Raw genomic sequence first — 12,355 nt, forward strand, 5'->3', positions numbered from 1 at the left:
ACTAGAAATGTGTAACTTAGATAAGATACGTTGAGAAATTCAGTAAAGACCTGAAAACCTTTTGGGCAAAGGTTGTGGGGACCAGCTTGATGTGATTCTCATGCCAACTATCAGTCTGCTTTGAAACCACAGTTTAAGTAAAAAAACTTGGGAAAAGAAGCCATGTGGATCAAAATTTAAGAAAAAGTTCAAACAATCCTGGTGATCAAAACAGTTTCAGAGAGGTCTGATTTCAAAATTTCTGCTTCTGGTCCTGGCTAGATTGATTTGCACAAGTCTGCTAATGAGGACAGACAAAGGATAGATTTTAAGCAGCAGGACACTTGAGCTGTTAACCTAAATTAAAAGCTGACTCGCTGTATCTTCACTGCTATTTTAATCCTGGTTAGCTAACACAAGTTACAAACATATATATTTGCAGGGTATACATACTCTAAATGAGAAAGAGGCACTAAATATTAAGAAGATGTTCACATTGCTTACATCTTGTTTTATTCAATTGATGACCATAGTTGCAGGGTGGATTAAAAACAGTGATTTAAGAGGGGAAAAAAATCATTTTTAAAAAATTTACATCAGATTTTTTAATAATACATTTTCTGTTTAAAGTTAAATTTAAACCTGTTTAAAATTAAATTTGAAATTATGATAACGTGTGTTAAGTGCTACATTTATTATAATCTATTAAAATCATTCAAATAAATGCAAAAATATGGCGCATCAAAAAGACCTCAAATTTTAATGAGTTAAAGGGTGCTGCTCTTTTAATTGTATATAAAAGTGGGGGGAAGTGTCTGAGATCTACTCAAACTTTGTAAATATGTCTTGATGTCATGTACTATATTAAACAAGTATCTATATTATTTTCAGTCTTTACAATGGAGTGAATCTGATTATTTTACATTTTTCCAAACATAAGTACTTTGAGTTTCTGTTGTGTAGTAAAGCTTTTACCTTAATTACTTTGGTTTCATTTTAACTTGCAGGTATAGAGAGAATATTTTCTTAATTTGGACTAATTCATTCAAAGTTGAGAAATGGATCGGGAGTTGAAAAAACAAGCAAATTTTTTTTTCTAATCAATGAAGATGAAAACAAAGTGGGACAGGATGAGATCTACTGATTTGAAAACCCAGAAGGACATGGGGCCAGATTTTCAAAAGAAGATGCATAGATGCATAGAAGAAGCATAGAGAGGCATAGAGGGATTTTCAAAAATGCATAAGCATATTAGGAACCTAACTCCCATTGATTTCATTTTGATTTAAATCAATCCATTCTGCACAAAGTAGTTTGAGAGAATTATGGTTAAAATTGGGTTAAGAAGATTCCTTGTTTAATATTTCTTACTATAAGACAGAATTTCTAATCTAGCAGGAAAATGACACATTGTTCCCAGGATAACAAAATAATTATTTCATCAGCCTATGATGCAGATTCGTAGGCAATGAAGATGGAAAAGACCAGTTAGGTTATCTAGCCCTTTTCATTGCCAATGAAGATTCATTCTCTTTTGTATTTTTAATATTCATTATGAAGTATACATTTAGATATTCTAACTAAAAGGGCTTCTTAAAAGACCATTGCACAGCATAACAGATCTTGCTAACAGGAAGTATTTCCTGATAATCAGCTACATTTTTCCCTTTCTTAATTTGAATTGCATAGTTCTAGTTATGTCACCTTGTATTGTTCTAAACACTTCCTAAATGGTGTTTATACCCTTTTGATATTTTTAGAACAGAGGTCGGCAACCTGTGGCACGTATGCCAAAGGTGGCATGAGCAATGATTTTGAGTGGCACGTCACACCACTCCCACCCCCAAGCAGGTCCATGTGGTGGCCGCTCCCCCCTTCTAGCCCTGTCCCACCCCTCTCCCATGTGGGCCTAGCAGTGCCTTGGCCAGAGCCGGCGCAAAGCTGGTGGAGTGGGGGAGCGGCTGCCATGAGGCCCTGCTTTGCACCAGGAGCGGTGTGGCTCTGGCCAAAAAGGCACCACGGACCGGCGCTGGAAGCAGGGAGCGGCTGCCACGCGGCCCTGCTTGGGGCCTGGAGCAGTTCCTGGCCAGGGCTAGTGGCGTACGGAACCAGCCAGCCACTCAGTCACCCATCCTCCCGGCCCCTCCTCCACCCTCCTGCTGGGTGGGGACAGCGGGGACCCCGGATGCACAGGAGCTAGGCAGCCTTCCCCACCTCACTGGCCCTTCCCTGCCCCACCCCCCCTCGCAGTGGGGGGGGGGGGGGGAAGAGGGGATCAGGAAACGGGCACACAAACACACACCCCCCACCCCGCTGCTGCCAGTGCCACCAAACACCCGGTAAATCAGGGTGCTGGGCCAAGGCACATGGGAGAGGAGAAGGGGAAGGTTGCCGACCCCTGTTTTAGAATATATACCATACTGTAGAAAGCTATACCATATTTAATTCTTATAATCTTTCTCTATAAATCAGCAGTTTCAGCCCACTAAACATTCTGGTTCTTCTTCTCTAATAATCCTCCAGTTTGACAGTATCATTCAGATATTGAAGTTCATAGAACTGAATGTAATATTCCAACTGCAGTCACACCAGAGAACTATTCTCTGCTGTGTAATGTGATGCCATTCTTGATAGAGCTTCAAACTGCATTGGCTTTTTATCTTATCTACTTTGCTTCCCACTATTTCTTCTACATTTCTTTCAGCATTATTGCTTTCCAGCTTTCTCTCTCCTACCTAATATCAGTGTTTCAAAAATTTCCCTTCAGATATAGATTGTAGTTTTCCAACCTGAATTTTATCTTGTTATGCTCTTCTCCTATTTCTAATATCTCTACGTCATTTTGGATTATTTTCCTGTCCTCACTTGTGCTCAAAACTCTTCTCAATCTACCATCATCCGTGAATTTCATTAATGTGCTGTTCCACTCTCTGCTGTAGGTCATTAATTACGATATTAAATAAGACATGACCTACCAAAGATCTCTGCAGTACCACAGTAGACACTTTGTTTACATTCCTCCAGCCATTAAGCAACCAATGGGACAATATTGAGCTCCAAGGCCAATTTAATACATTTTAAGAGTTAGATTTTGTGTAACAGTAAGAACCTTTTAAATGATGTGCACATTTTTTTAAAAAGAGGTTTGGTTTTTTTTAAAAAGAGGATTTAAAAAAAATATTCATTTACTTTTTCAGGATAAACTAGTTACGTAGTCAGAAGAAACTTCTTTAAAAAATCTATATTCTTATTTCTGCTTTTGTACATTTGAATGTATAAATGATAATATATCATTGCTCTTTCTGGGCAGACTTTGATCTTAGTTGTGTCAATGTAAACCCAGAATAACTTTATTGAATTCTATGGATTTAGATCAGTGTAAAAGAAATCAGATTATGGCCTTTTGTAACATACACTCCCTGGTCATGGTAAAAATTAAATCATGAAAGTCTCAGAGCCTAATTCTCACTCATGTGAATAGTCACATGAAAAGTGAATGGAACTACTTATATGAGTAAGGGTTTGTAGGATTGAGTTCTATCTTGTTAGATGTATGGAGACAGTAGAGCAAGTCCTTCCGCTGTGAACTTGGGCTCCTAGGCTGCAAGTTATTCTACGCAGTCAGATTCTTGAACCCATATGGAGTAATTTACAGTCTGAAGGTCCTAGATTACGTTTACATATAGCATTTTACTTATTCTGATATGTTATTTGGTTGCCTACCAATATTTATAACAGACAGAAATGTGCTTGTCATACACAGAAAAGATGTTTTGAAGACCCAGACTCCTACACACTTTGATTTATTCTACACAGAAAAGCAATTATAGATCTCACATATTTCATTTTGTTCTTTAAGAAGCAATTTAATAGGTACTCTTCACTGTGTATTTTTAATTCATTTAAGGACACAATGTCTGACATAGGTGACATTACAGAGACTTTTTCACTTTTTTCTGAAAGTTACTCTCGATATTACTGATATGTCCTATATTTCTCAAACATACCTTGTGATTGCGTCCGTGCTTATCCAGCAATGAGATGATAGACTTGATATGTCCCTCTGCTATCAAATTTAAAGCCTCTGGACTTTCAATCAAGATGCAATGTAATACTTCCAAAATACCTACATGAATGCCACAAAAATCATTTTGACAATAAACAATCTGCAGAACTAAATATAATTTAAGAACTTGGGGGGGAAAAGAGCATCCTAACAGAAAAGTAATCATATCTTCTCTTACTCAATCTATTCAATGTCTCCAGACTGAAAAGAATGAAGTCATTTTCAACAGCTTTAAGGGTCAGCTATGATATGGTATATATTTGGATTTAATTCCCTGGTTAAAAAAAAAAAATCTGTCTGTGACAGGAAATTAAAATGCATCTTTAAATTATAATTTATAATTTTCTTGACATAAATCTTGGTAAAAACACAGAAAAAACAAAATTCACTTTAGCTAGTCACTGAAGGAAATAGTTTTCCTAGTAGCCTGTGTTTTATTATAAATTTTTTTAAAACTGAATTTTGTTTATAAAATTTTCTTGGTGTTACTTTCTGCAACCGATTCCCCAGTAGCACCTGTGCTATTTGCAATTATTTTGGTAGCCGTGGAGCGGTACCACTGGGAAATACTATGAAGCATAAGATTGTAACAGGCCTAATTTAGTAATTTATTTCAGGGTTCTTTGACTGTGATGGTATTAGGAAAAACAGATCTAAAATAAGGGGAAAAAAAAACCCAGGAAAAAAGGCGGTGATGGGTTGGAAAGAAAATGAAAGGCTAAAAAAGGAACAGTTTGTTAATTAGAGAGATTTGCTTTAAAAAAAATGTTTGTTAACTTGAGAGATCTGCTTTCAGTTTTTTTCATACAAGACTTATGTTTTCTGATGCTTACTATTTTTCATGCAAATCTGTTCCTTTCTAAAGAATGTAAAGGAATCATCAATAGCAATATATTATATTTATAAAATGGGTCTTACCTGAGGAAGATTCTAGTCTATCCAGTTTACTGATTAGCCAATCGAGGTTATTAGAAAACTGGGTGCAGTTATTTCTGTTACCACGAATGAGGGCAGCTAGAAAAAAAAAAAGTTTGATAACACTAATGATAGTAGAACACTTATATTAACCACCAGTGCTGAATACAAATATTGTAATATAATCTCTAGGATAAACAAAACAAAAATCATAATTCTCCTTCCTTTGTCCCATGAACCAAATACATTTTAATATGTATTTTATTACTAAAATAATAACCACATAGATTTTGTTTTAACCACTTGGCTCAAGAATGATAATGGGATCTAGCTCCTTTTATTCTAGTTTACTAACACAAATTCCACCTAGATCAGTAGTAAAAGTTGTTACCATTTGCTAGATGCTTAGTAGCCTATGTGAAATGAATTTGATGGTGTCAGTCTACTTGAAAATATTAATTGACTATACTACTTTTACTCATCAAGTATCTTTCCCTCCCATCCTGCTTCCCTGTTTTGTTAGGGGATCTACATAATCAATTGAAATGTTTGAAAACATGACATCATCGTTTAAATGATTAACACACTCTTAAAATAATTTATCTAAAAAAATTAACAGTGTGGTATGGTGGGGTGTATAAGCCTCACACAAAGAAATCAAGGATTAATGAGTTCCAAAGGGCTAGCCGTGTTAGTCTGTTTTTAGCAAAACAGTGAGAGTCCTGTGGCACTTTAAAGACTAACAAATCTATTTGGACATAAGCTTTCATGGGCAGATACATCCGACGAAGTGGGTTTCTGCCCATGAAGGATAAATGAACCTAGCCACACCTGCTGGGCATGCTCACAGTGGAAGCTGAGCTCAAATGGGAGTATCTCAAGTCAATTACAGTGGACAGAGCAAGGGAACAGTCCCCTGGAATTAGCTCCCACAGATAGGCTGCAGGAGCTCTATGCTGCCTGGACCAGACCCCCCTGCTGAGCTGCTAAAGGCCCCCATGGAGACAAGAAATGATGGGCAGTGACAGATGGAGAAGAGCCTTGGGATTACTGCCAGAGAACCCTCCACTTGATGAGTCCATAAACAAACTATGCTGTAACTTTGGAGAGCAGAGGCTGCAACAGAAAGTGACACAGGAAATAGGCTTGTGAGGGAGGGTGTCTGCCACAGGCTGCAATCTGACCTGCCAGTCACAGGGCCCTGGTCTGGAACCTGGTGGATCAGGGAAAGCCTGTGTTCCCCTACTGCCAGCCCTACATAAGAACGGCCATACTAGGTCAGACCAATGGTTCATCTATTCAGTATCCTGTCTTCCGACAGTGGCCAATGCCAGGTGCTTCAGAGGGAATAAACAGAACAGGTAATCATCAAGTGATACATCCCTTTGGCCATTCCCAGCCTCTGGCATTCAGCAATCCCTGCCTATCCTGGCTAATAGCCATTAATGGACTTATCCTCCATTAACTTATCTAGGTTTTTTTTAACCCCATTATAGTCTTGGCCTTCACAACATCCTCTGGCAAGGAGTTCAATAGGTTGACTGTGCGTTGTGTGAAGAAATACTTCCTTTTGTTTGTTTTAAGCCTGCTGCCTACTAATTTAATTTGGTGACCCCTAGTTCTTGTGTCATGAGAAGGAGTAAACAACACTTCTTTACTTACTTTCTCCACCCCAGTTGTGATTTTATAGACCCCTATCACATCCCCCGTTAGTGGTCTCTTTTCCAAGCTGAAAAGTCCCAGTCTTATTAATCTCTCCTCATATGGAGGCTTTTCTTTACCTCTGATCATTTTAGTTGCCCTTTTCTGTACCTTCTCCAATACCAATGTATCTTTTTTTGAGATGGGGCAACCAGATCTGCACACAGTATTCAAGATGTGGGAGTAACATGGATTTATAAAGGGGCAATATGATATTTTCTGTCTTATTATCTATCCCTTTCCTAATGATTCCCAACATTCTGTTAGCTTTTTAGACAGTTGCTGTACATGAACTATCCATAATGACTCTAAGATCTCTTTCTTGAGTGGTAACAGTTAATTTAGACCTCATCATTTTATAGGTATAGTTGGAATTCTGTTTTCCAATGTGCATTACTTTGCGTTTATCAACATTGATTTTCATCTGCCATTTTGTTGTCCAGTCACCCAGTTTTGTGAGATCCCTTTGTAACTTTTTGCAGTCTACTTTGGACTTAAGTATCTTGAATAGTTTTGAATCATCTGCAAATTTTGCCACCTCACTGTTTACCCCTTTTTCCAGATCATTTATGAATAAAGTGAACAGTACTGGTCCCAATACAGACCCCTGGGCAACCCCACTATTTACCTTTCCATTCTGAAAACTGACCATTTATTTCTACCCTTCCTTTCCTCTCTTTTAACCAGTTACTGATCCAGAAGAAGACCTTCCTTCTTATGACCACTTACTTTGCTTAGGAGCCTTTGGTGAGGGACCTTGTCAAAGGCATTCTGAAAATCTAAGTACATTATATCCACTGGATCACCCTTTTCCCCCTCAAAGAATTCTAGTAGATTAGTAGGCATGATTTCCCTTTACAAAAACTGTGTTGACTCTTCCTCAGATGGTGATTTTCACATAGTAACTTATTGCTGAGTATGAAGATTTCTTTCCTGTCATCTAAAATTTATGGCAATTGGTTTTAGCCCTTCAGTTTCTCTCCAGGAATCATGGATACATGGAATCTAAACAAAGATTGGGCCTCAAACATAAGTTCCATGTGAAAAGGCAATATTTAAACTAATACTTATGGAACCTTTCAGACAATATTTTATTTAATGGTTTGTGTGTGTGAAGGTTGCAGAGAGAGCTTGAGTGAAAGAATATTTTGTAATTCTAAAATCCTTAAATAAAAAATGAAACAAAAAACAGTCAACTTTCAGATATGTATTCTAATTGCACAGAAAACTAACAATTGCTTCAATTTTCAACAGCAAGTAAAACAGACTCTTAATGTTGTGCATTAATTGAGCTTTGTTACTGATCTACTTGATATTACTCTGGTAATAATACTTAGAAAACAGCATTTGCTATATCTGAACACACCATTAGTCCATCAACTGTAGTATCTTTATCTCAAACTCTATATACTCCTTTCCATATTCCCTTTTGTACAATGGGACCCATGGGAGACGTTCCATGGAAAAGAGAATATGCCTGGTCTGGATTATCCTCTCCAGAGTATCTATCTGGGGTCAGATGGTATACATTGTGCATGCCCCTCCTTGGGCCCACACCCAGCCTACACAATCCTCCTCACAACCCACCTGGTTTCCCAACTCTGCCCCCAATATAGACCATGTACTTGTGGAGAAGTCCCTCTAGGGTCCAGATGGGAGGATATATAAAATATCATGGGGGCATTTAATCTATCCTTCCAGTTGGCAGGGTGAAAATTATTAGTTACACAACCAACTACCACTCTCCTTAAATTCACCTACTAAACATATCACATGATCAAGGGGCCTGCACACTTCTAAAACTGTTCCCAAATATCTCCAGGTGGGAAGATATCACACAGCTGCAAGACAGGCTCAAGTCCAGGCTGTTAGCTCCACCTCCTGAGCAAAAGGTACTATAGAATGGATAATTATTTTCAACAGCACAGAACATGCATTATCATTGGAATTAACTGAAAAGTTCCATAGCAGTTAAGCTATTAACTAACATTTAATTTTTCCCTCACAGAACAGCTCACTAATCTGCAACCACATCATCAAAGATAAAAATCAGGCAAAGATAAAAATAGCCATACTACTGTAGGCAATTATCAAGGATTTTTATTATAAGGTAGGTAACTGATATAAGCTTTTGTTGCTTATTACAACAGAATAAATGAGGACAGCAAGTATTCTTTTTTAAGAAAGAAAATTTCAGACTAGATATTGGGGGAAAGGGCAGATATATAACAGTCTTACAGAGCTACAAAGAATAAAGAATTTGGGGTTGCCCTTTCCTTCTCTTCTCTCTTCCTACTTTCTTTTCTAATTTGTGACATTGTGGCTGAATAAAAGGTATGAAAATCCTTAACCTACTGAAGTCAATGGGAATTTTGCCATTGACTTCATTGGGATACACACACTTCCACTCCAGCATGAATTTTCTCTTCCCCCAAACTCTGCCTGTCCTTTGTTTCCTTGTGCCCTAAATCTTTGGCACTAGCTTACTCACATCTTTGCATCAGAGCTGTCTTATTATAAAAATGAGACTAAAATATGTCCAAAACTACACTATAGGACAAGTCCTTCTTATAAAAGGGATTATGCTAATTAGGGGCCAAGCTAGAGCTCTAAAGAGAGAGTTCTGACCCGTTGGCAACAAGGATGATTTAATTCTGGAAAGCACAGACAGACTCATGTTGCAGTGGTTTGTTAGTTAGAGGTTGGTTTAAGCAACAAGGTTTGAACTAGAAACACACTTTCTCAAAATGCAATTGTCTTTATATTCTTTAGGCCCATCTTTATCTTACATATGAAAATATTCTCTCTCATTTTCCCAAATTAAAAAAATAATTCACTCCCACTTGCACACCATCAATACACTTTATAAATAAACTGCACAAGCACTGAGTGTTGCATTGAAAGTCTTTCTACATTTCTAGTTGTGGTGGTGGTGTTTTTTCTATTGTACTAAAAGTGTCCAGGTCTTATTTTTTTAAACAAATAATGTAATTCATATAGCAGGATATGTTCCACATAAAAATCCTTTTTCAAGCAGGGAAAAAAGCTCTTACCCTGCTATTTTCACTACAATGGACTGCTTGAAAACTCACCTAGCAATTTGTAAAGGAGGTTCAGAATTTCCTTCCATGCTGTTCCACTTTCCTCCCTTGCGACTCCCACAAAATGAGCTGCACTGTTGTAGACATTTAAGCGATCGATGCAGTTCAAAACTAGTGCCAGCATTCCCTAAAAAAGTACGATATAGAAGAAAATGTTTGCATATGCCAAAAAGTATTCCTTTGTATTTTAATACATTTTCTGAGCTACATGTTTAAAAGCCAGTGTTGCTTTAAACAAATAGGGAACTATTATTGTGCTTGAAATTAGAATTTTTTGAACATGCATTTTTCTGTATCCAAGCTATAAATACCCTCTTTTGAGGATGATTCAACTTTGTTTGTTGGCTTCCCATGAGAGCTTAATCTATATGCTTACACATTAAGGAATAAAGAGCATGACAATCTTACAAAGGCCTTCCGTACATTTTCTGTGAATGGAATCTGACTCACATAAAAACAGTTCTAGCTGCAGAACTTTTCTTATTTTTTAATGGAAACAGCTAATTCCAGTGAGACATACTTACGATGTCACTTACGAATTTGTACTCCATAAAACACTTGTTGATTAGAAAAAGGCTGAAATTTTGATAGCCAATAAAATTATCTCAAGAAAAACATGTCCAAATACATTAATAAATATTCTAAGTTATTTGTAAAACAATGTTATTATAGTATTGAAAAACTAACGTATTTTAAACATCTCTAATTATTACTTAAAATAGATTTTTCTGTGCATAAAAATATCATAGAATCACAGCCATGTAGGAATGAAGGGGACCTAAAAGTTCATCTAGTTCGTTCCCCCATGCTAAGGCAGGATTAAGTACACCTAGACCACCCCTGACAGATGTTTGTCTAACCTGTTCTTAAAAACCTTCAAGGACGGGGATTCGACAACTTCAGTTGCAAATTTTATAAACATACTCTCCATTCCATTATCCAAGTCATTAATGAAATATTGAACCGCACCAGACCCAGGACAGGCCCCTTTAGGAACCTAACCTGATATACCCTCCCAGTTTGACAGTGAATCATTGATAACTACTCTGAGTACAGTCTTTCAAACAGTTGTGCACCCACCTTATAGAAATTTAATCTAGACCATATTTTCCTAGTTCAGTTATGAGATTGTCACTTGGGAATGTGTCAAAAGTTTGTGCTAAACATCTCGTTACACTTAATATTTTTAATGAAGACTAAAACAAAAAAAGGTATTAAACACTTCAGCCTTCTCTGTGTCATCTGTTTTTTGCTATCCTTCCCCATTAAGTAATGGGTCTATACTTTCCTTCATCTTTCTCTTGCTTGTAATGTATTACAGAACCTCTTTTTATTGCCTTTTATGTCCCGTGTAATTGTAACTCATTTTCATTACTTTATAATATCATCTCCGGGCTTAATAGTTTTAGAATTAAGTAATATATCCCCTTTTGTAAAACCAGGATTTCTCTGCAGTATAAAGCTCCTCTTTCTATCCCTGAGAGGTTGGCAAGACACCAGATCATAAACGCATCATTGGACCAAGACTTAATATAAGACATCTTGGGCCTCTAGTTTGTGTAATTTTGGGGGGAGAAAATATATCAGAACCTCAGAGTTACAAACACCTCAGGAATGGAGGCTGTTTGTAACACTGAAATTGTCCATAACTCTGAACAAAACATTATGGTTGGTCTTTCAAAAGTTTACAACTAAACTTTGACTTAATACAGCTTTGAAGCTTTACTATGCAGAAGAAAAACGCTGCTTTTAAGCATCTTAATTTAAATGAAACAAGCACAGAAACAGCAGTTTCCCTACCTGGTCAAATCTTTTTTCTAAACTCCCCCCCCCTTTTTTTAATCTTATGCTTGATACAGTACTGTATTGTATTTGCCTGGGGGGGGGGGGAGGGGAAGAGTGTGGTTAACAGTCAGTTTGTAACTCTGAGGTTCTACTGTAAGTAACTTTTTTGTGTCAGTATGATTTCTTTAATAATGACACTTGTTTGAAGTTGCTCAGAAGATTGAAATATTTGATTAAATCCAAATGGAGATGGATTAGTGGTCAGCAACAAGGTGAGGCAGTCAAAGGTACATGCTAACAGCAATGTAGCATATGGCTTACAATTTACTTCATATACCAGCAGCAAATACATACACACAAATCCCAGTATACATGCATTTGGAAGACAAACATTTTGATTTCCTATTAATGCTAGTTATAGGATATACTGAAATAAAAACAATCTATTAATTCTCCCTCACCTCTTCTTTGAACAAATTTTGTCTGTTTTTGAGTGAGCGAAGTTTGTTTTGCTTGTCTTCATGTCCTAGTTCTTCTTCTGGAGGCTGGAAATAAGTAATCAGGTCTTGCAGGGTCTCAAGTACCTCCTCAATAGGCAGGGTGATGGGTGCTGCTGTTCTGTTGTTTCCACTAAGAATCAAGAAAGAGAGATTGACAGTATTACCCTCTCTATACAATGTAAGTTACAATATTAATAAAGCAACCTATTGGCTTTTTGATATCTAAATCAGTTCCTTTTATTTATGTGACCAGGAATGGCTAAAAATAAAATATTTGCTACATTTGCCCCAAGTGTAACATTAGGCAG

The 12,355-nt window shown here is 37.1% G+C and overlaps 1 protein-coding gene across 3 annotated transcripts in view; it reads right to left on the reverse strand.

The window, feature by feature from the left end:
* RYR3 (ryanodine receptor 3) overlaps positions 1 to 12,355 on the reverse strand; it is a 477,864-nt gene that overhangs the window by 302,819 nt on the left and 162,690 nt on the right. For all 3 annotated transcript variants that reach the window (XM_067558027.1, XM_067558029.1, XM_067558028.1), the window contains 4 exons: positions 12,009 to 12,177; positions 9,754 to 9,889; positions 4,964 to 5,059; positions 3,987 to 4,105 (listed from right to left, as the gene is read on the reverse strand). In XM_067558027.1, coding sequence (XP_067414128.1) covers positions 3,987 to 4,105; positions 4,964 to 5,059; positions 9,754 to 9,889; positions 12,009 to 12,177 — 520 coding nt within the window. The remainder of the gene's footprint in view (positions 1 to 3,986; positions 4,106 to 4,963; positions 5,060 to 9,753; positions 9,890 to 12,008; positions 12,178 to 12,355) is intronic.

The sequence above is a fragment of the Emydura macquarii genome, unplaced genomic scaffold, assembly GCF_026122565.2.
Source record: "Emydura macquarii macquarii isolate MOO-44397 ecotype Brisbane River unplaced genomic scaffold, CSIRO-AGI_Emac_v2 contig_1876, whole genome shotgun sequence".
NCBI lineage: Eukaryota > Metazoa > Chordata > Testudines > Chelidae > Emydura > Emydura macquarii.